The 23686-nt window shown below is 36.3% G+C and overlaps 3 protein-coding genes and 1 pseudogene across 4 annotated transcripts; all 4 read right to left on the bottom strand.

Moving 5' to 3' along the window:
• Positions 1 to 214: 214 nt before the first annotated feature.
• On the bottom strand, positions 215 to 1949 carry LOC145051840 (desmethyl-deoxy-podophyllotoxin synthase-like). The gene is made up of 2 exons (XM_078999665.1): positions 1080 to 1949; positions 215 to 1006 (listed from the first exon to the last, which is right to left on the bottom strand). The coding sequence occupies exons 1-2, from the start codon at positions 1947 to 1949 to the stop codon at positions 380 to 382; spliced, it is 1497 nt and encodes a 498-aa protein (XP_078855791.1). The 3' UTR covers positions 215 to 379.
• Positions 1950 to 2659: 710 nt separating this feature from the next.
• Positions 2660 to 4691, bottom strand: LOC145051838 (cytochrome P450 71D11-like). The gene is made up of 2 exons (XM_078999664.1): positions 3502 to 4691; positions 2660 to 3398 (listed from the first exon to the last, which is right to left on the bottom strand). Exons 1-2 carry the CDS (start codon positions 4459 to 4461, stop codon positions 2775 to 2777), a joined length of 1584 nt encoding a protein of 527 aa, XP_078855790.1. The 5' UTR covers positions 4462 to 4691; the 3' UTR covers positions 2660 to 2774.
• A 136-nt stretch (positions 4692 to 4827) lies between these two features.
• On the bottom strand, positions 4828 to 6090 carry LOC145051839 (serine acetyltransferase 1, chloroplastic pseudogene; annotated as a pseudogene).
• Positions 6091 to 9513: 3423 nt separating this feature from the next.
• Positions 9514 to 14001, bottom strand: LOC145051837 (Agenet and bromo-adjacent homology (BAH) domain-containing protein). Of its 2 annotated transcripts, none has more exons than XM_078999663.1 (5): positions 12859 to 14001; positions 12303 to 12472; positions 11483 to 12238; positions 10378 to 10594; positions 9514 to 10280 (listed from the first exon to the last, which is right to left on the bottom strand). In XM_078999663.1, exons 1-5 carry the CDS (start codon positions 13139 to 13141, stop codon positions 9901 to 9903), a joined length of 1806 nt encoding a protein of 601 aa, XP_078855789.1. In that variant the 5' UTR covers positions 13142 to 14001; the 3' UTR covers positions 9514 to 9900. The 2 variants fall into 2 exon arrangements, with proteins under 2 accessions (XP_078855789.1, XP_078855788.1); XM_078999662.1 differs by having other exon boundaries at positions 12847 to 13997.
• Between the last annotated feature and the right edge of the window lie 9685 nt (positions 14002 to 23686).

Here is a 23686-nt window from a genome sequence, read left to right as displayed (position 1 = left end):
AACGAAAAAAAAAAAAAAAAAAAAAAAAAAAAAAAAAAAAAAGGAGATAGGTTTTTGTGAAACTGGAGGATGAAACCTTATTGTGCGATGGCAATGTTATATTTTTTTCTCAGCAGAAGAAGTGGCGACAGCAAGAAATTTGTTTGGCGGCTAGATTAGGTTTTTTTTTTGTGAACCTGCGACAGCAAGAAAAGGCTCTGATACCATAAGAAAGTTGGTAATAGATTTGTGTATCATTGATGTAAAAGCGTACAAGGGAATGACTATATATAGTCTAAGACATTTACACATTTACATAATAACCCCTATAGTATTAACTATTAGTATCTAGAACTATTATTTGTCTAATACATACTTTAATTATACAAGCTGATCTATGTTACATACTTTTGTAAACAGGCTTATAAGCTGTTGGAATCAGGATAAGGTCATTTTTTCTTCCAACGGTTACACCAAAGGCTTCAGTCATATCAAGATCCTTGTTGTTTACGTCATCTGCCAGTTTCCAGTCAAAATGGTAGAGTAAAGATGCCAATGGAAGCTCAACATTTGCTAATCCGTATGAAATCCCAGGACATATTCTCCTTCCAGCTCCAAAAGGTATATACTTGAAGTCAAGTCCTCTGTAATCCAAACTGCTGTTTCTGAATCTCTCTGGATGAAAACTTTCAGGTTCATCCCAATACTTGGGATCTCTGTTAATTGCCCATGTATTCACTATCACTCTGCTCTTCACAGGTATTTCGAATCCTTTCATCTCACACCTCTCACTGTTTTCTCTAGGCAGTCCCAAAGGGCCTGGAGGGTGCAACCTCAAAGTTTCTTTTATCACTAATTCTAGGAATTCTAATTCTTGAATACCCTTCTCATCAAATGTTCCTCGTTTGTCAAACACCTGTCTAACCTCAGCTTGTGCCTTGTTCATTATTTGTGGATTCTTTAGTAGTTCAGACATTGCCCACTCAACTATTATAGAAGATGATTCACTTCCAGCACTGAAGATATCCTGTGAATGGTATAACAATGAACAAATTAATAAGCTATTATAACAAGATGCATGAAGATGGTTAATTACTAACCAAGATAACTGCTTTGATGTCATCAGTAGATAAGGGAATTCCAAGGTCACCACGCTTCTGAACTTTCAACAAAACATCTACTAGGTCTTTATCCGCTTCATCTTCACCATCTGCTGAAATCTTGTGTTCTTCAATAACATTGCTCAGAATTTGATCAAACTGTTGATGAATCTTGTCGAGTTTTGGTCGGGTTTTACTAAAGAAGGCAAGTAGTTTCCATGAAGGGAAGAGATCCGTAATGCCAAATCCTGCTCCAAGAGCTACGCTTTCATTAACAAGCGAGATGAATGCGTCTTGCTCTTTACATTTTTTACCAAAAGCCGCTCTTGCAGTGATCCCATAGATTAGGGATGAGAGACTCTTTCCAAGATTAATGGATGATCCTTCACTAATGGAGTTGATGAATTTTGACACCTCTTCTTCTCTTACCCATCTAAGTGACTGGACTTGCTTACTACTCAAAAGCTCCAAAGTGCAAATCTTACGGAGCTGCCTCCAGTATTCCCCGTATGAAGAAAACATGATGCCTGCACCATTATATCCCATCACATACGCAGAAAGATGGAAAGGCCTATTTGCAAAAATGGCATCATGTGTTTTCATCACTTGTTTTGCTGTTTCGGGTGATGAGGCGACAAAAACACAAAGTTCTCCAAGCTGGAGATGCATCAGAGCTCCGTGTTTATCTGCCAAGTCTCTTAGGCGATGGTGTGGAAGTGATCCAGCAAGATGATGAACGCTTCCTATAACAGGAAGCTTCCATGGCCCTGGAGGTAAGTTTGGTTTAGATTCCTTCAATAGTTTCAGAATCATCAATACCAAGAGAGTGAACGCAGAAAGGATTGGAAACAAGCCGAAGCTCAGCTCCATCAGGGTAGTTATGGGATTTTGAAAAGAAAATAAGGAATACGAAACTAACAAGATCTCATAGGTGAAGACTGAAGAATGATTTATGTTTATATTGTTATCTTCCTTCTTGACTCTGTAGATGCTTTAAGTCAATTCAGAAGATGCTGTTTCATAGATTTTAACCTGCTATATTGAGATTGTGACTGCAATAATTTGTCAATATAAAACCATGTTTGATGTAGTAAACTGCAATATATTAATAACAAGAACAACACCATGTGTGGGCCTTATTATTACATGATTTGTATTTACTTATTACATTAAGTTCTTACATTATAAATATATTAACATATTAAAAAATAGTTTTTTTATTTTTTTACAACCATCCGGATAACATGAGGTAAAGAATATGGTGGTGGTTAAAAGTGTCACAAGGAGGCAAGTGACAGTTGCGGTGAGGAGGGTGGTGAAGATCACAATGAAGTAGGAAGATAACATGAGGTTAGACTTGAAGGAGTTGACTTTTACTGAGGACAGGGCCTCATATAAAAGGATGTGCAAGCTTAATAATCATGACTTTACTCTGTGTGTGTGTGTGTTATTCACCATTGTGGATTTGTTTTCTCACGCTTCATATGCCGAAGGTCTACCTTTGTTTGGAGTTGGAGGTACACCCTTGATATGATTTCTGAAGTAAAACACATTGATATGAACATATAACGCGAGATAGAAAAAAAAAATGTGGAAGCTCATTACAATCAAAGTTGTAGTTTACAATGTGACATTATGCTGTCTAACAAGTATTTGTGGTGTACGTCTTTTCTTCCAAGGATCAACCCGAGAGCTTTATGCAGGCGCAGGATGGTAGGCAGTTGGTATCAGATTCAAGTTTGCTTTTCTTCTAACTGTGACACCAGACGTTTCATTCATATCAAGGTCTTCACTTGTCATTCCATCAGGAAGTTTCCAGTCAAAATGGTAGAGCAATTTGATGAGTGGAAGCTCCACATTTGCCAATCCAAATGACATTCCAGGGCACACTCTCCTTCCACCACCAAATGGTATGTACTCGAAATTAAGTCCTTTGTAATAATCTATTGAGCTGCTGAGGAATCTCTCTGGATGAAACCTCTCAGGATCTTTCCACCAAATAGGGTCTCTACCAATGGCCCATGCATTCACAATAACTTTGGTTTTGGCTGGTATCTCATAACCATTGATCTCACATCTCTCCCTGCTTTCTCTGGGAAGCAACAGAGGGGCTGGAGGGTGTAGTCTTAGAGTTTCTTTAATAACCAGTTTTAGGAACACGAGTTCTTGAATACACATCCCATCAACTCTCCCTCTTCTGGTGACAACTTCCCTTATCTCAGTTTGTGCCTTTTCCAAGATTCTTGGGTGTTTCAGCATTTCGGACATCGCCCACTCTACAGCTGTAGAAGATGTTTCACTCCCACCACTAAAGATGTCCTGCAAAAGCCAATACCCTTTCAGTCGTGTGTTATCGGTGTTTTTGATTAAAGTATTGAAACTTGATTATAGTCTTATTATAGCATACGATTGAATTACTAACCAAGATGACTGCTTTGATGTTAGCAATAGACAAAGGAAATGTTTGAACATCACCATGCTCCTGATATCTCAAAAGAACGTCCACAAGATCTTCATCTACATCACCCACAATAGTTTCCCCCTTTTTAGCCTGGTGTTCTTCAATGATGTTACCGGTTATCTCCTCAAACCTCCCACGAATTTTCTCAAGTTTTGCCTTAAATCCAGTGAGCAAAGGAAGCATGGTAGAAGAAGGGTAAAGGTCTGAAACATTGAATCCTGAAGCTGCAGCTGAAGCTTCCTTGACAAGTGCGATGAAAGATTCTTGATGTTTGCATTTCTTACCAAACGCCACCCTGGCAGTGATCCCATACGTTAATGAGAATATTCTTTGGCTAAGATCAATCGGAGATCCTACATGTTCACTGATAGACTTGATCAACTTTGAGACCTCTTCTTCCCTTGTAGACGTAAATGACTGGACCCGCATTGGGCTCAAAAGCTCCATGGAGCAAATCTTGCGAAGCCGTCTCCAGTAATCTCCATATGGAGCAAAAGTAAGGTTTGTAGCACCATTACATATCACAGATGAAGCAAAAAGGTAAGGCCTATCAGAAAAGTTCACATCATGAGTTTTCATAACCTCCTTTGCTGTTTCAGGTGAAGAAACAACCATCACAGAAAGTTCTCCAAGCTGCAGGTGCATCAGAGGTCCATATGTCTCCGCCAATTCTCTCAGTCGCTGATGTGGAAGACAGCTCCCAAGATGATGGATATTTCCTATGATAGGAAGCTTCCATGGCCCCGGGGGTAGACATGGATTTGAACATTTTCTTTTGGACAGCCTCCTCAACAACATGAACATTAAGATGAAAAAAGAAAAGATTATCATTTGGGATGAAAAAATTACAGGCTCCATGAGGCAAGTTAAACTGGTTTTCAAGGTAATCCAGTATTTTACCTCCCAAATTTTAAGAAACATATATATAGGATAATAGGAATACTGTAGTTAATCAATTATGCTTGCATTGAGTCGGTCAAACGTAAGTACTTCCAGAGACAGACAAGTGTAAGAAGACAAAAGTTATCATAGTAAAATTCGGCATCTTGATTCAATCCCACAAATTTGAAGGATTCAAATTCAAATCTCATATGAAAGAGAAATTTAAAGAAGACGGTTTGATTCGTGTCGTTTTCCATAAAACCGATTCCTTCGGAGCAATCTGTTTGATTTTATCAGAATAAACAAAGTGGCAGTCCATCATAATTACAACAAAGGTATCTAACCCACACAACAACAAACGAGGGAAAGAAAATCAAAAGATAGAGTTAACTTTAGAGTATAATATAGTGAAGCAGAAGACGATTTTTCACTTGATTTGATACATGATACTTTTAACAGTAGCATGACTAAAGTTATGATGATAAACAATTCAATTCTTAATTTCTAAATAACATAATCATAAAACTCAATATGTGAGGTATGATCCATAGTATGGCTAGGAATTTTATCAAGCTTGACCGGATTATCCTTCCCTCCAATCAACTTAGCAGGATTCCCAACAGCAGTAGTTCGAGCGGGCAGATCCTTCAACACCACTGACCCTGCCCCAATTTTTGCCCCTTCACCAATCCTAACATTACCCAAAACACAAGTCCCTGCCCCTATCAAAACCCCATCTCCAATCTTCGGATGTCTGTCCCCACAACTCTTCCCGGTCCCACCCAATGTCACATTATGCAAAATCGATACATTGTCTCCGATCACTGCCGTCTCTCCAACAACAACTCCGGTGGCATGATCAAACAATATCCCGCTTCCGATCGTAGCTCCGGGATGAATGTCCAAAGCTAAAACCTCAGAAACCCGATTCTGGATCAAAACCGCCAAGATTTTTCTGTTTTGTGACCATAGCTTGTGTGCTACTCTATGAGCTTGACAACCAAGAAACCCCTTAAAATGAAGGAAACAGTGAACATAGCTCAAACAAGCTGGGTCCCTTTCCTTTACGGCCTTTAGATCATCTTTTACAGCTCCAACAATATCTTGATCGCCTGTGAGTACATCCATGAAAAGGTCATGGAGGGTTCTACTAGGGAGACTAGAACTTCCGAGCTTTGTGGAGAGATGATGAGATAGAGCACTCTCCATGGTATGATGAGATAAGATTGATCTAGAATAGTAGTCTGACAGTATGGGTTCTTGGTCAACATCAGATCTTGCTTCATCTTTCATTATCAGCCATATATCATCGTCATCTTGCTTATCGGTTCCATGTTTAGAGCTGGATTCTGTGTGAATCGTTGAAATGGGTATGCAGAAAAACTGATCAAGAACTTGTACTCTTGAATCATGAACACAAACAGCCAATTGATCATCTTGTTGTTTGGGTGAATCGGTGAAAGGTATTTGTGGGTGTGATAAGGGATAAAAATGGGGTAAGGATCCAACAAAATTAAGTGACTTAGAGTGGAGACGATGATGAAGAACTGAGGTCAGAAGTGAGACCTTAGTCTTCATGGAGAAACAGGGAAAAGAGAAAATAAAGAATTTGACCAAAAAATAAAAGGATTTTGAGGGTGATTTTGGCTTAGTGGGTGATGTCGGACTGTCGGCACAGGTTTAACGATTTTATACCCCTAAAAAGGCAATTACGCAATTACTGTAATACTCTCTAAATAAATAAAAATGATTTTGTCAAATGTCTTTTTCTCGTTTATTTGATATTTGTCATATTCTAGATTTTTTTAATTATTTAATATCTATTTGTCATTTTTATATATTTTTTCATTTTTAATCAAATTCCACCTATTAAATATCATTTCATATTAATTAATTTTATTAGTATATTAATTAATATACATAATAACTTTCTATTTGTGAATTCATCTTTCTATTAATATATTAATTATTGTATAAGTATATTAATGTAGATAATACATTCCATTTATGAATTCATATTAATTAATTTTATTTGTATAGATTAATTAAGATTAAATTACACAAATGGTCAATGTGATTTACCAAATGTCAACTCAACTGTTACTTATTTTATTATGAACATGGTTTTTGTGGTTACCAAAACTTACATGAATGGTCTTTTTTGTTCACACTTTTTTACTTTTGGACCTTTTAATAAACTCATGTAATATACGGGTCACACACCTAGTACAAAATAAATATGCTTGTACTTTATTTTTATTTTAAGATATGTATTTTTAACATCAGTATTTTATAAATTATAATAAAACAATATCCCTATTAATCCACGAATCGATCATGATTTAAACATAGGATATTAATTAAACTAACCTCTTGTGTTTACTAAGGGCCGGCCCTAGGGGTGTTAGGGCCTCGGGAAAAATAGGCCCGAAAAGCATATGATTAACTTAATAACTAATAATGTTAGTATTATATATAGCGTGTTTTGTGTGGTCTCAAAATTGTTTTGGTGCATTTGGTTAAGGGCACACCACTAGTTATCTAAACACCGTTGTTTGATCCTTCCGGATGTGCATCCATGTTTTTTTATGCCAAAAATATGCTCTATAAATTAATAGGAGCGTCTATTGTACAAATTGTATCTAGATGAGTCGTTGTGAGTGCATAGACTTTTAGGATAAATGTCTTGGTTCGATATCAACTGGTCCTTATTTTTTCTCTCGATGTTTTCCATTTTAATATATTAATTTTAATTTTTAAACAAAATTGTATAGTTATTTTGGTTTCTTACTTTTTTTATGTTTTCTATTAATCCAAATGATACGGTTAAATTCTTATTCTTACCATTAGTTAAAATCTCAAAAATCTTAAAAGTTAAAATTATTAGAGTCAGTTTTTAACTTTTAATTTAAACAAAAATCTCAAAAGTTAAAATTATTTCATGTAGTGTTTAAGAACAAACTATTGGACTTTTTTAATTAATTTCCAGAATATTCTGTATTTATCTTTTTTAGACAATTGTCTTTTTATATAATTTTAAATATTATAAAATTTTCATCTATTTTTGCATGTATATAACAAATAAAAAACTACAACTTTCAGCTATCAGTTACTAGCTAAGTTTATTAAATGTTTATGTGTTTTACTTTGTTTCTACATTTATTAATCAAGTTGATTATATTTTAACTATCATCATATTTATTATAATATTGTGAAATTCATATGACATAAATATCATCTTTTGATATTTCATATTTATTACTGTGGACCACCATAAAGGGTTATGGGAGTGTAATTGTGCAAGTTGGTCAGAATAGCCTTAGCATGGACAATAGTGGAAAAGTCATATGGACTTGGGATAATGATATTAAGACAAGTAACAATAGTATAATGGTGAAAGGTTTGGGTCTTATCTTTTCGAAGTTGAAACATAAATGTTTGCTTTCTCATCACATGTTCCACTCTAAAACTTTTTGTACAAATTTGTTTTTCCAAATACATTTTTTTTATATATCCATATTGTTGGAACATGTTCATTAGCTTTCTCTAACACCTGTAAAAACTCTTAAATATGTTATTTAATAAAATTCCATGAAAACTGTCGAAAATTTCACTGCAGAGTCGATTTTTTTGTTGATGTATTCATTCCAATTTGGAAAATATGTTTCAATCAAAACTTGTTAATAATCTTACCTCACTAATAAAATCTTATTGGATATAATTCTAACATGATTATCTACACAGTCATATCAAATTCACACAATTTTCATTAAATACACAGTTAGACTTTAGAAGAAGCCCATTTTTTTAATAAAAAACCTTACAAAATCTAAACACCACTTCCATCATGGACACATTTTAACTTACAAAACCTGCCTGGATTTATTCCTTAAACAATGATTTGTTCAATTTCCACTAAAAGCCTCGTGATTTTTCTTATTTTCTTTAAATTCATATACGCATTACATTTATCCGAGCAAAATACCTTAAACGGATCATGTATAAAATTTTCCATGTTTACCCAAAAAGTTAGTACAGCTTTAGTGAAACAAAAAACAAAACTTGGACATGACCACCACACTTAACATAAAACCCGAACATTTTTAACGTCAGTCTCAAGCTCAATTTGGTTTTTGGTTTTTGGTTTTTTTAAATCTTAATAGTTTATAACCTTTTTTTATTCAATTGATGATAGAATTTGAATCTGAAAAACTTCAAATCAAATTTATGATAGAACTTAAAAGTTAGAAGAACAAATCCAGATTGTGTATCTACTTTAATAAATGAAATTTTTTTTTGTCAAATGTAACTCTTATTGATTTATTGATTTGGTCACATGTCATTTTGTGGTTATTTTCAATTAAATTTTTTCTACATGGCATTTTGTGGTTTTTTCCATTTTATTAAACACATAATATTCAAATATAATAATTGTAATAAATGTAATAATAAATGCATATCAATTTCAATAATTGACTTTCCTTCTAATTTCAAATTTCTAAATTAAAACTTTATTTTTTTTTTTTGGTTTTTTTATCTAAATTATTTGTTTAAATTTAAAAATAAAAAAACATTTTAATTTTAATAATTCAGTATTTTTCTTATAAATTCAAACTTTTTCATATGTTTAGAATTTTCATATTTAAATTTTTTTAAATGAACCCATGTAATACATGGGTATTACAACTCGAGCTTTTTTATATTCTAACCTCCATTTTGGTGTCTATATTCTAACCTCCATTTTGGTGTCGTAATCTGTAGCTTTTCTATTAGGCGGAGAGTACTTTTGTAAATTTTTAAATACATGGATTGTTCCTGAAAAAAATCTACACATACTTTTATGTAAACTACAGGGATAATTTTTATAAAACTACTGGGATAATTTTTATAATTTATTTTTCTACGAAAACATACGGCCAAATCTCAAACCCAATGACTACTAATTTCCCAATTGCAATTAGATAAAAATTTGGCATGTATACACAAATAGCGCAAACTGAAAAGCACAACGTTCTTTGAGCATTTTGTTTTCAGAATTGGACAGCATGTGTGAAATCTTTTGGTAGTTATATTTATAATGATATACTAAGATTCACGAAACGATTTTAATGACTATAATAACACAGTAAACGACAATCATAACCTAGTCCAGTGTTACAATCAGTACCACAACATCAACTGATACAGAAACGTACCAAAAGGCCAGACCCTTTTTCCAGAGCCAAATTCAACCAGTGTACATCTTCCAATGTACAATGTACAAGTCATCTCCAAGCTTTGGAAAAAAAAGGTCTTCCTTTTCACTAAAAAGGTGGTTACAAATTGGAGGCACCCAGCATAGGGATAGGGTGGGTGCCCCTGGTTAGGTGTTCCCTAAAACAATCAGTAAAAAGGTACAAACTCTAACCTCACTTGGTCCCTCCCCTCCCCTCCCCTCCCCCTCCTATACACAAACTTGGGTTTTGTTTTTTCAGTAACTCATGCCAACACTTGAACTGGATTTGCTTCAAGATTCTCCTTTAAAGTTTCACACTCCATTGCTACTGCTTCTCCATTATCACTGGTATGCTCTCCTTTTTCACCAATTTCTACATTGTTGTTGTTATCATGGACTGGAGTTGGGCCATTCTCTTTCTCATGTAACTCGGGCTTACAATCAGTGTCACCCTCTTCAAGTGGTCTGTTGTCGTTGATGGTTTCAATGGCTTCAGGAGAGCTTTCTTGTTTGATTTCCTTAAGATTTGCAGGCATGGATGAGAGGATGTTAGGTTTTGTTTCAAGATCAACCCAACGGTCTCCCACCCAATCTCTTGAAACTCTAATGTCTTTTCTGTGTAGTTCAAGAAACAATGTTTCGGCTGTTGTTCGCAAAACAGAAGAAGAAAAAGATGGTGTGAGAGACAAGACAAGAATCAATAAATAAATAATTGTTAGAATTTACAATTTATTGCTTACTGGGAACATAAACTTGTACGTCGGAATCACCGATTCCAACTACTACTCCTTCCCACCAGCCATCACTCCACCATGCGTCCACCGGGGAACCGACCTCAAAAGCAATCGTTTCCGTTTCCGTTTCCGTTCGTGCTACTGCTGGCCTTATAGTTGGCCGACCCGAGCATCTCATTCCGAGTTTGTCAGGCATGGCCGATCTCAAAGCTGAAACCCATTCCTTAAAACCAAACCAAAAACAACAAGTCAACAATCACTTACTTGATTCACTTTTCTGCATTTTGTAGGACACAAGACCATTTCAAATGAAACTGTCCTTGTAAAGTATACTGTACTTCCAATATATTTAGTAATTATTTTAATAATACTATATTAGTTATGAGGTTAAATGCAAGAAATAGCCATGTAATTCCATTGATTTTTTTGTTATAGCATCCTACTTGTGTCATTTCCTATTGCAACATTGTATTTTCAAAAATCTATCCAATTATAGCAATGTGTTATCTATATACAAAGCAATTCTCACAGCTATATCTGGCGTTAGCCCTCATATATTTAACAGGCAGAACAAGTATTACCAGATCAACCAAACCCGTTTTTATAGTAGTTTTGCAATATATATTATTTATATGAATCAGGTTCAAAATTGCCTAATGTATGCTCTGAGTGTTTAAAACCACCTAACTATTTAATTCGAAACAACTGAACCGTATCTTCAATAAAAGTTCTTGGCTTGTTGCAATATATTAATCATTGGGTTAAATGCACCAACTAGCAATGTACTTCCATTAATTTCTTTGTTATAGCATCCTACTTCTGTTTTTTCCTATTACAAAGCAAATTTAACTGGCTAGATATTTCAAAATATAATGTCCTAACAAGCAAAAAAACTAAAAGTGCAATGCTATAATTGACTAGTGTTTTTTATAAGTCAAATGCCTTAATAAGAAAATAAACTGAACGTACAAAGTTGCAATTGAATTCACAGACAAACAAAGGTGGGTTGCTATTTCTTGCATGTAGCCCTTAATTATTTACGAACCCAAACTAAAATTTTATCATATATGAAATAGAAAGTCTTAAAGCAAATACAAATAGGACTTCATACCTCAAGATTACCACCTCCATCTTCGTCATTCAAATCATCATATTGAACTTTCAATTGTCTCCTAGAAACTTGCAACACAGTACACCTAAACCAGCATCCACGAATCCCACTATCTTGGCACAACAACTCTATCTTTTCACCAACCTTAAAAACCGAATTATCTGAAGCGAATTCCCGATTCTTGACATACTTTGGGATTAGCCTCCTTCTCAACATCTCATACTTGACATTCATACTCACCGACTGAGGTTCACTCGGCATCACCTGCCGCCCTCTCGAACTCCTTGGCCTTTTCACTCCCAACTTAACATTATCTTTATCCCCCAAGCTATTATTATTCTCATCATCTTCAAGATAATCAGTATCCAAAATCGAAAAAATCGGCTGATCAAAATACCCACACAATTTACTCAATTTAAACGGCTTCACACGGTTGTTCTTGAACTGTCTTGAGCAATGATGCACTCGGGTTAATAGATCTTCCGGAAGGATGGACATGCATTTCTCATAATGCTCATGTGTCATGACAATGGCGGGCCCATCCACACACTCGACACTGATAACTTGTGCATAAGGTGTAATGAAAACCTCTTTTGGGTGAGGATTTCGAAGAGTGACAACAGCTTGGACTTCTTGATTGTGGTGAAACCATCTCACTTTTACCTTCTTTTGGCCCTTTCGATCTTCATACATATCTTCTAGATATGCAAGATGACGTTTTTCCTCTTCGGCCATCACAAATACAAACGATTGTACCTGAAAATCATCATGTATGTTACAAATTTTACTAAGTAAATCTCAAATAATTTAACCAACTTACTGCTATTGTAATCCCATTCCTGCAAAAGGCTGGAAAATGCTTCAGTTGTTTACCGCAGGTCCACGCTACACCTGACCACACTATGTCAGGTGTACGCAACTTTATATTTCTTGGAAGACGATTCTGATACGGAGCACTAACTCCCGAAATATCATCACTCTTAGGGGATTCTGAATTTTCAAAAATAAATAAGTAAATAAATGAATGTTAAATCTACTAAAGCTAGGGTTTTATCATATTTCATGAAAGATTGTCTCTTTAACGAGAGAAAATGATATAGCATCAAACTTACTTTAGGTGACAAAATGAGAACTTTTTAAGCATATGAATCAAACTACAACTACAAGACTATTTTTCTTTTACTCGAAGACAACAAACTTTTTGACCTAGAAGATGGAACGATTTCATCATGAGAGGTAAGGTAAGCACTAGATTGTGCAGGTTTTGTTCGATCACTAGCAAAATTTACATCTAGAATTAAAGAAAATTTGACGAAACAAGCTGAAAGATGAAATAACGGGTCAAGGAAATACAGGAAACTTACTGGAATGTTCACCTTGGCGGTGCTGCTTTGATAGCATGGAAGTAAGCCAGTTCACCACCTCTCTCCTTGATCTCCATCTATACCCAGCATTGACTGAATTCTGGGCCTCGTTGACCTTTAAGAACTCCTCCGCGACCACATAAAACATATGCCTAATGCTCCTCTCGGTTCCCACAACTGCAAGCACCGATTCCCCCGATATATCTTTCAGAAAATAGTGCACTACCCTCTTACCCCTTTCCTTTGAAACGAATAGCTCTTTCCACTCCACAAAGCATTGACTATTTGCAGCCATGTTTGGAACAAGAATCAGTATATGCTGAATTCACTAATAACGCATGTCAGAACCCTAATTTACAAAAGTAACAATGTAACCTAGACCCTACCCACCATGAATTTTTAACAAGAAAACACTATCCTACAGTTCTTACAAACCCTAGTTGCCAGAAACAAATGACTAGAGGTGTATATGAGAAATTTTGGCAAAGGGTTCCGTAAGCCAAAGGAACCCTATTCAGCTGCCAAGAAACCCAACAATTTTGGAAGGAAATAACACCAAATCCTCAACAAATACATACCAAAAGTCTTGATTGAAACCCCAAAACTTGAGAAATACAAAACGGGTATCCCGTGAAACTAATAGATAACCAAGGTACTAGCTAATTTCTTGAAGATCTGACTGTAATACACGAAAAAAATCTCAACCAGTATACAAAAAGTTCGAGACTATGGAAACCCTTGAGAACTATGCCAAAAGTATCTGATAAGGCTAAAGGGCGCCTCTTTTGTGGTGGTTGGAGACGGCAGATGATGGCGGTGGTTGATGCAGGTTCGGGAAACAGTCGAGAAAGGTGATATTCTTCTTAGCAAGATAGATATACATATGTACCTATAGGTAGAAGAAGAGGATGAGAGAGAGAGAGATGAGAACTTTGGGGATGTAGTCAGAATGTTAAATTGAAAAACTGTCAGGTGGTTTAGAGGGTTAGCTGATGGTGGTGATGGCGGTGAATGAATGTAGAAGAGAAAGGTAGGATGAGAGAGTGGTGGCCGGCCGGCAGGGAAAAGGGGGCAAAACCATCAAGAAATCATATTCTAACGGAGGAGGGTTTTATGTATGGTGTGAATGGTAAGAGGCAAGTTTATTGTGTAACCCTGTGGGCCCCACAAAATGACGCCCAGCAAGTCCCCTGCATTCGACCTCATCCCCCAAACCCCAAGGCATACTTCAGTATTTTAGAGTAATTCACTCGAAAATAATATTTGGAGGTGAGATATATATGTATAACTATTATTTTATTATGAAATAAATATTAAGTTGGTTACGATCAGTTTGTGAATACGTGAGAATACATTTCTCAATAAAGTGGCTTGTTATATATATATATATATATATATATATATATATATATATATATATATATATATATATATATATATATATATATATATATATATATATATATATATATCAAGGTTGTAAAAATTGTTTGACGGTAGTTCGACGGTCGACTGGTGTTAAGGGATTAATCGGTTTTGGCGGGAATTAATCGAGGATTAATCGTGGACCATAGATTATTAATAAAAAATTAAAATTAATTAAATATTAATATATCTTAAGAAAAACAAGTACTTCAAAATTAAAAAATAAGAAAATTTGTAATTTGGAAATTTGAAAATACGAAAATATAAACATTTTGGTATAATATTTGAAAATTTGAAATTTTTGGAGTAAAAAAAGAAAGCTGGTTTTTTGAATTTTTTGAATTTTTTAAATTTTTTTTTTCGACTTTTTTGATTTTTTTCGATTTTTTTGACTTTTGTTGACCGATTAATCCTGTCAAACTCGATTAATCATAAATTTCCGATTAATGTCCTAATCCTCAACAGTTGGAGAACGTCAAGTGATTAATCCATGATTCTGTCCTTACGGCCTAAAGGAAGAAAATAAATAAAGAATGTCAACCATATTCAGTGTATCTTTGATGAAAACCTATATTTCATAAATTGATTTGTTTGCAGACCTAAACAAACCAAACAAAAATTGAGAAAATTGTTTTTGAGTTCTTTAATGAGCTCATTTATTTCATCAGAAAACAATAAATGCAACTAAAAACATATCAAGACATGATAAGAACGTTATTTATTTTGTTCAAAAAAATATATAAATGCAACAAAAAGATATAACCAACACTTGTTAATGTGCTTGTTTATTTCATTCCAAAGAGGCATATAAAAATCCCGCTCGAGAATTTTCTATTCACTGAATATCAAAAAAGTAGACGAAATTGGCACCTGGTAGGATCAAAACCATAACAAATGGTCAATATGGTTCTCTGCAACTATCCAAAACAACCCCACAACACAAAATCTTTATTTATGAAGTTAGTATTGGTTGTATCCATACCGGGTAACCGAAATTATTCCTTCCAAAATGTCATAAGAAACCACATCATTTCAACATTTATTTTCAGTTTGGCACAATGAAGAAGATTTTATTTCAAATGTAATAAATGCCCTTGTAAACAAAAGGGTAAAATAGGCAGTTACAGTAAGATGGTTCATTCGGTCCATCCAGAAAAGAACATGTTTGAATTTATACCTGCTAAAAGAAAGTGCATTTTTCCATTGTAGTCATCAAGAATAAACGAACTGTTTCGAAGTTAATTGTAAATGACCTAATAAACAAAAAGAGTAAAATTTTCAATTTTTCACACTTAGATAGTTCAATCGCTCCATAAAAAAAGAAACGGAATTTTGGACATATAAGAAAACCTTATTTTTTTCCCCATTTAGTCATCAAGAATGAAGTTTTTCTTTCATAGTTACGTATAAACGCCCTTGTACTTAGAAGGGTAAAATAGCATTTACTCAAACTCATAATTATTCATTCGGTCGTAAAAAGAAATATACTATTAAGTGTAAAAACATATGATTATGAAGCGAAACCTATTTTCCCTATTTACTCACTAGGAATGAACATGTTTTTTCATAGGTTACTTATAAATGCCCTAGTAAACACAAAGGTAAAACAACCTTTTACTCATATTCAAAAAGTTCATCTAGTCCAAAAAGCAAACTTAATGCATAAAACACTTGTTTTAGAAAAAATTTCTTTATCCACTCAGCAAATAATGCACTATAAAGAAAATTTTCACATACCTTGATATGACTTGCAACATTTTCCCTAGTAATTCCACCCATATTAAGAATCCTTTTGGGTACATTTTTTGCATAACTTCCACCAAAAAATCAATTTTTAGTCATTTTTTATACACACCCGACGTATAAAATAATAGACTCACTCTCAATCACCAATATCATTAAAAGCAGCAACAAACTTTCTATGAAGATCAATCTACCAAGCAACATGAGGGTTCTTTTGAGCCTATGGATCATCACTTTCAAGTTTCAAATTAACAATCCATTTTCAATTCCTTGATCTGATTTATCATGATCGTTGTTTGACTTTTACTTTGACTTTGATTTTGATTTTGAATCGCCTAATCACATGTTGCATTATGTTCCTTAACTCCTCAACGTGAATAGGCTTCACTAAATAATCATAAGCACCATGAGTAATCCGTTTCATTATAGGATCTGGGTCACTGTTTTCTGATAACACTGAAAAAACATTTTGAAAAACTTCACATTTATGAGAATACCTTTGCTGAAAAAAAAACATTTTATTATATTTAACAATATGATTATCTTTTTGCACAATAGCACAAAATGATCACCAATTTGTTTCATCACGAATGTAAAATTGGTTTCTGGAAGGTCGTCCCCACCAAAAAAAAAAAAAAAAAAAAAAACCACAAAATTGAAAGTGAAAATTTCATTACGAAAACAAAAAAATTGAATATCAAAATTAATATTGTGAAATTGTTTTATAATAACAAAATTGTTCATATGAAAGTGAAATTATTAATATAGTTGGAAAATTGTTGATAATTGAGACCAACGAGTTCTAGAAGGTTGAAACCATGCATGTGTGTTGTAACGTCCCAAAATTTACGACCAAAAATTTCGTTTTAAAAATATTACTTTAGAAAACATCAATAGTTAAAAACATTGTTTGGTCAACCATAACAAAACGTAAACCATGTCTAAAAGCCAAATCATACAATCATCAAAATATTAGAGTATAAATCCCAGAGAATCTCGTAAGTGCGGAAACCAGTGTGTGTGTATGATGTGCTGCTACCGCGCCGGTTCTTTCCCCTTAGACGAAGAGGTACCTGAAACCAAAACTGTAAACTGTAAGCACAAAGCTTAGTGAGTTCCCCCATCGTACCACATACCATACAAACAAATAATATGCATACTGTCAGGCTATTCTGGGGTGCCTGACTACCCGGTACGGCCATTCTGGGGTGCCGACTACCCGTGTCAAGCCATTCTGGGGTGCTGACTACCCATGTCAAGCCATTCTGGGGTGCTGACTACCCATCGGTCCTAACAACCTATCCTCGGGGACTAGTCCCCTCCTACTACCACTATCGCATATAACATAACAGGCCAGCATGCAAACATATCATCACGTACTGTCAGACATTTTTGGGGTGTCTGACTACCCTTCGGTCCTAACAACCGAACTCTACTATTATCACATATAACATATCATGCTAGCATATAACATATCAGATAGTAGCAACCTAGATGATATCACAAAGACAATCATCTAACATACGACTCCTACTGGTGGGCCGGCATTGTGGCCGAAGACCCACCGCTACTGGAAGGTAACTCACCTCGAAGTAGTTGCTGATCTGAGCGGGAACTGACTGTCTACTGCTGCTGCTGCTGCTCCGGAAATCCTTCGGCTGCAATTCCCACAACGTACTCAATCAAACACTGCTAACTACCCTTTGGGTAAAATGACCATTTTACCCCTGATCATGACCTAAGTCAAAATCAGAGTCAACTTTCAGTTGACCCGACTCGCCGAGTTGGCTTTCCAACTCGCCGAGTCCCTACCCAAACGTTTGCCCTGAAACCCATTCCTACTTGTCGAGTTAGGCGACGACTCGACGAGTTCTCCTTCTTAACAGATACTCAAGTCCTTCATCCTACTCGTCGAGTTGTATGAACAACTCGTCGAGTTCATCTTCATCCGATGAACACTTATGCTAAGACTCGTCGGGTTGTATGAACAACTCGCCGAGTCTGTTCTTGATCTAAGGAGATTGCCTTGAACTCACCGAGTCAGGGCATTGACTCGCCGAGTACCTCCATAGATGAGTTCAGCTTCCGACTCACTGAGTCACACCCCGTGACTCATTACTCACTCGACACTACGAAAAGGGGACAAACTCGGAGACTCGTGAACAGACTCGTCGAGTCACATGAACGACTCGCCGATTCGTTTCCATGCACCCACTAAATACACAAATCTGCTCGATTCCAGTCCATGTCATTCACAGATCTGGGCTTCTAGGACACGAATCACACGTAAAGTTTCCAACTTTACGTGTAGATATTCACCAATATGGATTTTGGGGTTCAAAATGCCTCAAAAGGGTAGATCTAGGGTAAACAAGCAACATGGGTTCATAAAGCTAACAGATCTGAGCTCCTGGAGCTCAATCATGCCTAGATCTAGAGGCCAATCAACTTATTACGAAACATTATGCACCTACAAGCTTGGGAAATGGCTTAAGAATGTCTTAAATAAAGCCTTAAGCATAGAAACAGGGGAAAATGGGATATACCTCAATGGAACTGCTGAAAGAACACAATGATGCTTGGATGGCTTCCCTTCTTCTGGATCTACTTCCCTTCTTCTTCAAAACCTTCAAGAGCACCCAACAAATGCTTCAACTCTTCAAGGAACAAGCTTAAACGAGGGTTGGGAGCTCTGGGAGGGTGAATGGGGGTTGGCCTGGAGCGGATGTGCTGCTTAAATAGGGTGCAAACCCCTGAAACTTAAGGTTTCATCCAACAGTGGTGACTCGTCGAGTCCAGAATATGGATTCGCCGAGTCGCCAACTTAAACGTGTCCCGGGTCCCGCATCTACTCGGCGAGTCGGACCTGTGACTCACCGAGTCCAAGGCTAAAAGAAGAGAAATACTCAAATAAGATTTACGTACCAGGAACCATGTGCTACATCTGTCATATAAACATCAACCAATTTGAATATGTTTATGTTTTCCCTTAGCATATACAATGCTGTTATCGCTTAATTTGTGGTTGCAATTGTGAAAAAAAGTTCAAAACGAATTGATTGTTAACACATAAAGCAATTTTAAGGTCAATGAATTGAAACCCCATTAGCGAGGAGGGAGTCGTTCCCTCCCAACCCACTGCCACATCAATTTTTGTTTCTTCTTTTTCTTCATCTTTCCCAACCCACAACACTCGGAAATCCTATCTTTTTTGAACCCACTCAACCCACTTGTAACATCCGGATTCCCAAGTATTTTATTTTAATCATTTATTTTGAGTTAAAGAGAGGGACTCGACGAGTTGACGCCTAGACTCGTCGAGTAGGATCGCGATTCGCTGACTGGATTAATGAATGGACTCGACGAGTCTGTGCTAGAGGCAGAAACCCTACATCTTTGGGCTTGTGCCCTATTTAAGGGTCCTTATGGCCCTTATTTGCGGCTACAAGTCTAGAGAGAGAAACCCTAGAGAGCTTGAGCGAGTTGTGTGAGACAGAGAAAGCTATTTTGATCCATTGTTGGTATTGTTTTGCAAGAAGAAGGTGTTTCTAGCAAGAAAGGGTCAAGGGGGTTGTTATTACGTGGTTTTCAAGCTTGGATTTCCATTGTTGAGGTAGTAATTCGACCCCCTTCTTCTATTTAGCTTAAGATCCTTGAATCTAGGGTTTTCTATACCCTTTTTTTGGCTTGAATTGATGAGTATGTTGTCCCTTTGAGTGTTAGACTATGGATCTGGACCTTTAGAGGTCCAAAGAGCCTTATCTTTCCTGCTTTATGTTGTTCCATGGAAGAAATGAACTTAGGTTGCCATTTTAGAAGTGAATTCATCAAAAGGAGCCCTTTATGTGTTGCATGAGCGTAAAGGTCGGACCTTTACGTGATTATTGGGTATGGGAAGGTCAGATCTATAGGATAGAGAAGCAGATCTGACCTCCGAAGGTCATTTGAGTGTTGCCATGGAAGCAACTCGTCGAGTTCATAAGAGGACTCGACGAGTCGAGTCGGGGTTGCCTGCGATTCGTAACAGAAGTAACCTGTCGAGTGGAAGGTGACCCGATGTGCCAAGTGAGGCTTAAAAGGACTCAGAGGACCCGCGTGGACTCGCCGAGTCGCCCATGCGCACTCGACGAGTCTGGTCAAAGTTTGACCATTGACTAGAGTTGACTTTTGTTGACTTTTAGGGTCTAGTCAATGTTTGGACTTTTGAGCTATTGGAGGGGTAAAATTGTCTTTTACACTTCTAAAAGAACTTAGAGAGGGAATAGCCTAGCCTTTGAAAGTCGTATTGATTAGAGTAATTATTTTATGTGATTAGGCGGAGGCTAGATCAGTATTTCCGAGTTCGAGATTTACCGAGTTACTCGAGGTGAGTCTTCTCACTATACTTTACCTAGAGTGGTAATTAGAGTTATATGACAGAGTATGTTGTATGCTACTATATGATGTGATATCTATGTGATTTTGTACTCTGTGTGATTCAGAGTTTACAGAGTTAGGACCGGAAGGTCCACAAAGTTAGGGCCAGAGGGTCCACAGAGTTATGGGATTGGAGGGTCCCACTGAGACACTTTGACCAGAGGGTCATACAGAGTTATAGCCTCGGGTGACTAATATGTGTTGTATGTGGTATTTTGGTGAACTCACTAAGCATTTATGCTTATAGTGTTGTGTGTTATGTGATTCAGGTACTAGCGAGGACTGTGGGAAGGCGCCGACATGATCCGTACACACTGGGAGATTTTATGTATTTGAGATCTTGGGATTTGTTTTATTTTGACACCATGTGATACAATGGATTTTTGTGATATTTTATGAATGGAAGTAAAATAAAAATTGTTTTGAAAATTTATGCTGTTACAAGTTGGTATCAAAGCCTTGGTTAGAGGGATTCGGATGTACCTTTGGGAGTATCTGAACTCAAACTGAGGATTTGAGGAAGTTTTTCACAAAAGAAACAATTTTTCTAAAAGTAAAAGAATTTGAGAAAAGCGGAAAGAAGCAGTGTGTACGATCAGCCAACGCCCGAACGATGATTTCCCAAAATACCCTTACATTAGGTGTTATGTGACGTGATATGATATGTTATGCATGTTAGAGTAGGATATGTATTCATATTGGGACTATAGTGGCCTGATTTGTGATGCCTTAGCCTAGGAGATTATTGCTGCTATGAGATGCTTGAGAGTGAATAGGTAGCAGCGAGGAGCGTATGAGAGGTCTGCTGGAGAGTAGCCTATGCGTGGCGAGGTTGGAGTACTTGTGATGTGGGATCCTAGGAGGAGGGCTTAGGTGAATACTAATGCGGTGTGGACGGTAGTATAATGGCCCGTACTATTGGAAACACCAGATCAGTGCGCAGTCCAATTAATAATCCTTAGGGTACTGAAGAGCAAGTATGGTTGAGTTATCGAGTGCGAGTATGCTCGGGAGAGTTTCTGAAATTTTTATGTTGCATTTCAGAGACATCATGGTTGGGACACGCCACACGCCTGAGAGCAGCATTGTCAGCGATGAGGAGATCCGCAGGTTGATTCATGAGGAGGTGGTTGCGGCCATCCGAGCTGAGATACCGAAGATGTTTGGGTCTATCAAGACCACTTTGATTGAGACTTTTGACGAGCGGTACACCGCTCTTACTGATGTTGTTGTTGTTGCGGCCACTGCAGCCGTTGCTGCTGCCAGGCTACGCAAGTTTGAAGTCTGCTTAATCGAGTACGCCTAGCGTAATTTTGGAGTACGCCCAGCGTACCCGGAACTGCCTCAGCTATGCATGCAATGACGTCACTCGAGTACATACACATGCAATGACGTCGCATACGCCCAACGTACCTAGATTTATGCCCAGTGTAATCCCAGATTCAACACCCTATAAATAGAATGCGAGGGCAGCCGATACATTTGCTCATTTTCTCTTTTCTCTCTCTCCCGTTTTGCCTCGATTTTCGTGCAAGAAATATCCCGAATCCCCGGTATCATTCCCGATCCCTGAATCAAATCCCGAAGCCCTGAAGATTCCGAGAAGTGAAATTTCCATTCCGAAGCTCTACCTGCGAGAAGCCCGATTTTTGTGAAGATCTCCCGGTTTCACCGAATAATACTATTTCTACAAGTCGTAGTGCTGTCCGATCATCTTCTGATCAAATGAGTGTATAGTTACTTTCTTCTAACACATAAATATAAAGTATTAGCTATGAAATACATGCTATGTGTTATATATTATTTGTCTATCTGAGATGAGATTGGAGTTGATGTTTTTATACGGGTGTTAAATGATTTAAACTGTGTTTGTATTTATATCTACAAAAATGTTGGGTAGAACATGGGTAGATGGAATAGTTGGTGACAATGCGACTTTGTGCCTATTGAGTAAAGCCTTGGTGACGATGCGACTTCGTGCCTATTGAGTAAGCCTTGGCGACGATGCGATTTCGTGTCTATTGAGTAAAACCTTGGTGATGATGTGACTTCGTGCCTATTTGATGAACCTTGGTGACGATGTGACTTCGTGCCTGCTGAGTAAACCTTGGTGACTATGGAGTTAGCGCCGGATAGCTATGGATTTAGTATCTGATGGATAAATTTTTGGCAGCAATGGACTTCGTGCCAATTCCTTAGGTAAATCCTTAGGAACGAATGAACGAATGAATGAAGGATAATTGGTTCTTAGGGTAAAACCTTAAGAAATAAAGGAGATAATGAGGATGGGTATTTGGGTTGATTGTTTGATGATTGAATATAATAAATGTATTATTGTGGGTTGAAAACCCTATATGCTCACCAGACTCCCAAGCCTGACCCACACAGTTTTCTTTGTATCACATGTATCAATGCGAAGACATATTTCACTGAGAGATTAAAGAAAATATAAATCATTAGTGTAAATAAATGTAAGTTCTGTTTATGCTTATGTATCTGTATCGAAACATGACATCTCGAGATTTTGTTATATAATGAAAATACATTCTCTTTGAGAAACGTTTTGATAAATTCTTATCATATTTTGTTTTGGAAACAAATTCCGCAACAATTTTCTTTAAACGATCACTCTGATTTTAAAAACAAGCATAAACAAATCGGTCTTTTCTGGTCGTGAAATTGGGGATGTCATACATACATATACATACATATATATATATATATATATATATATATATATATATATATATATATATTTGTATTTTTTTTTTCAAGTTTGTTTTTTTTTGTTTGCCTTTTTTTTAAATTAATAAAAGAAATACATTTTTATAAAATATAATATTTAAAAAACAAAAAAAGACATAATATTTAAAAACTAAAATTAAGATTACAATAAAAAAAAAGACATAATTTCAAATGATCACATTTTTTCCAAGTCCTAACTAACCCAATAACATTTAAATTAAACCTAAAACCATAACATTTTACTACTAATCTTAATTAACCAAAATATTTCTTCCTAATTTGATCATTCATTGCTTGTAGCACCGCTAGATCTTTAGGCCCCAAACTTTCCTCGCTAGTACAAATAAATGACAACCGGTGTGTCATTAGTTCTTTCTTTCTTTCTCTTTCTCTTTCTTTCTCTCTCTCTCTCTCTGCTCCTGCTTTTCCCGTGTTTGCCTTTCTAGAAACTTCAAGTGACGACGTTTCAAGTCATTTTTCTTTTATTAATAAATTGTGCTCATCGAATTTC

Source organism: Lactuca serriola, chromosome 5 (assembly GCF_051521515.1).
Source record: "Lactuca serriola cultivar US96UC23 chromosome 5, Lser_US96UC23_V15, whole genome shotgun sequence".
NCBI classification, from domain to species: Eukaryota; Viridiplantae; Streptophyta; class Magnoliopsida; order Asterales; family Asteraceae; genus Lactuca; species Lactuca serriola.
Note: the sequence above shows the minus strand (reverse complement) of the source record. Positions and strands in the feature narration are given on the sequence as shown.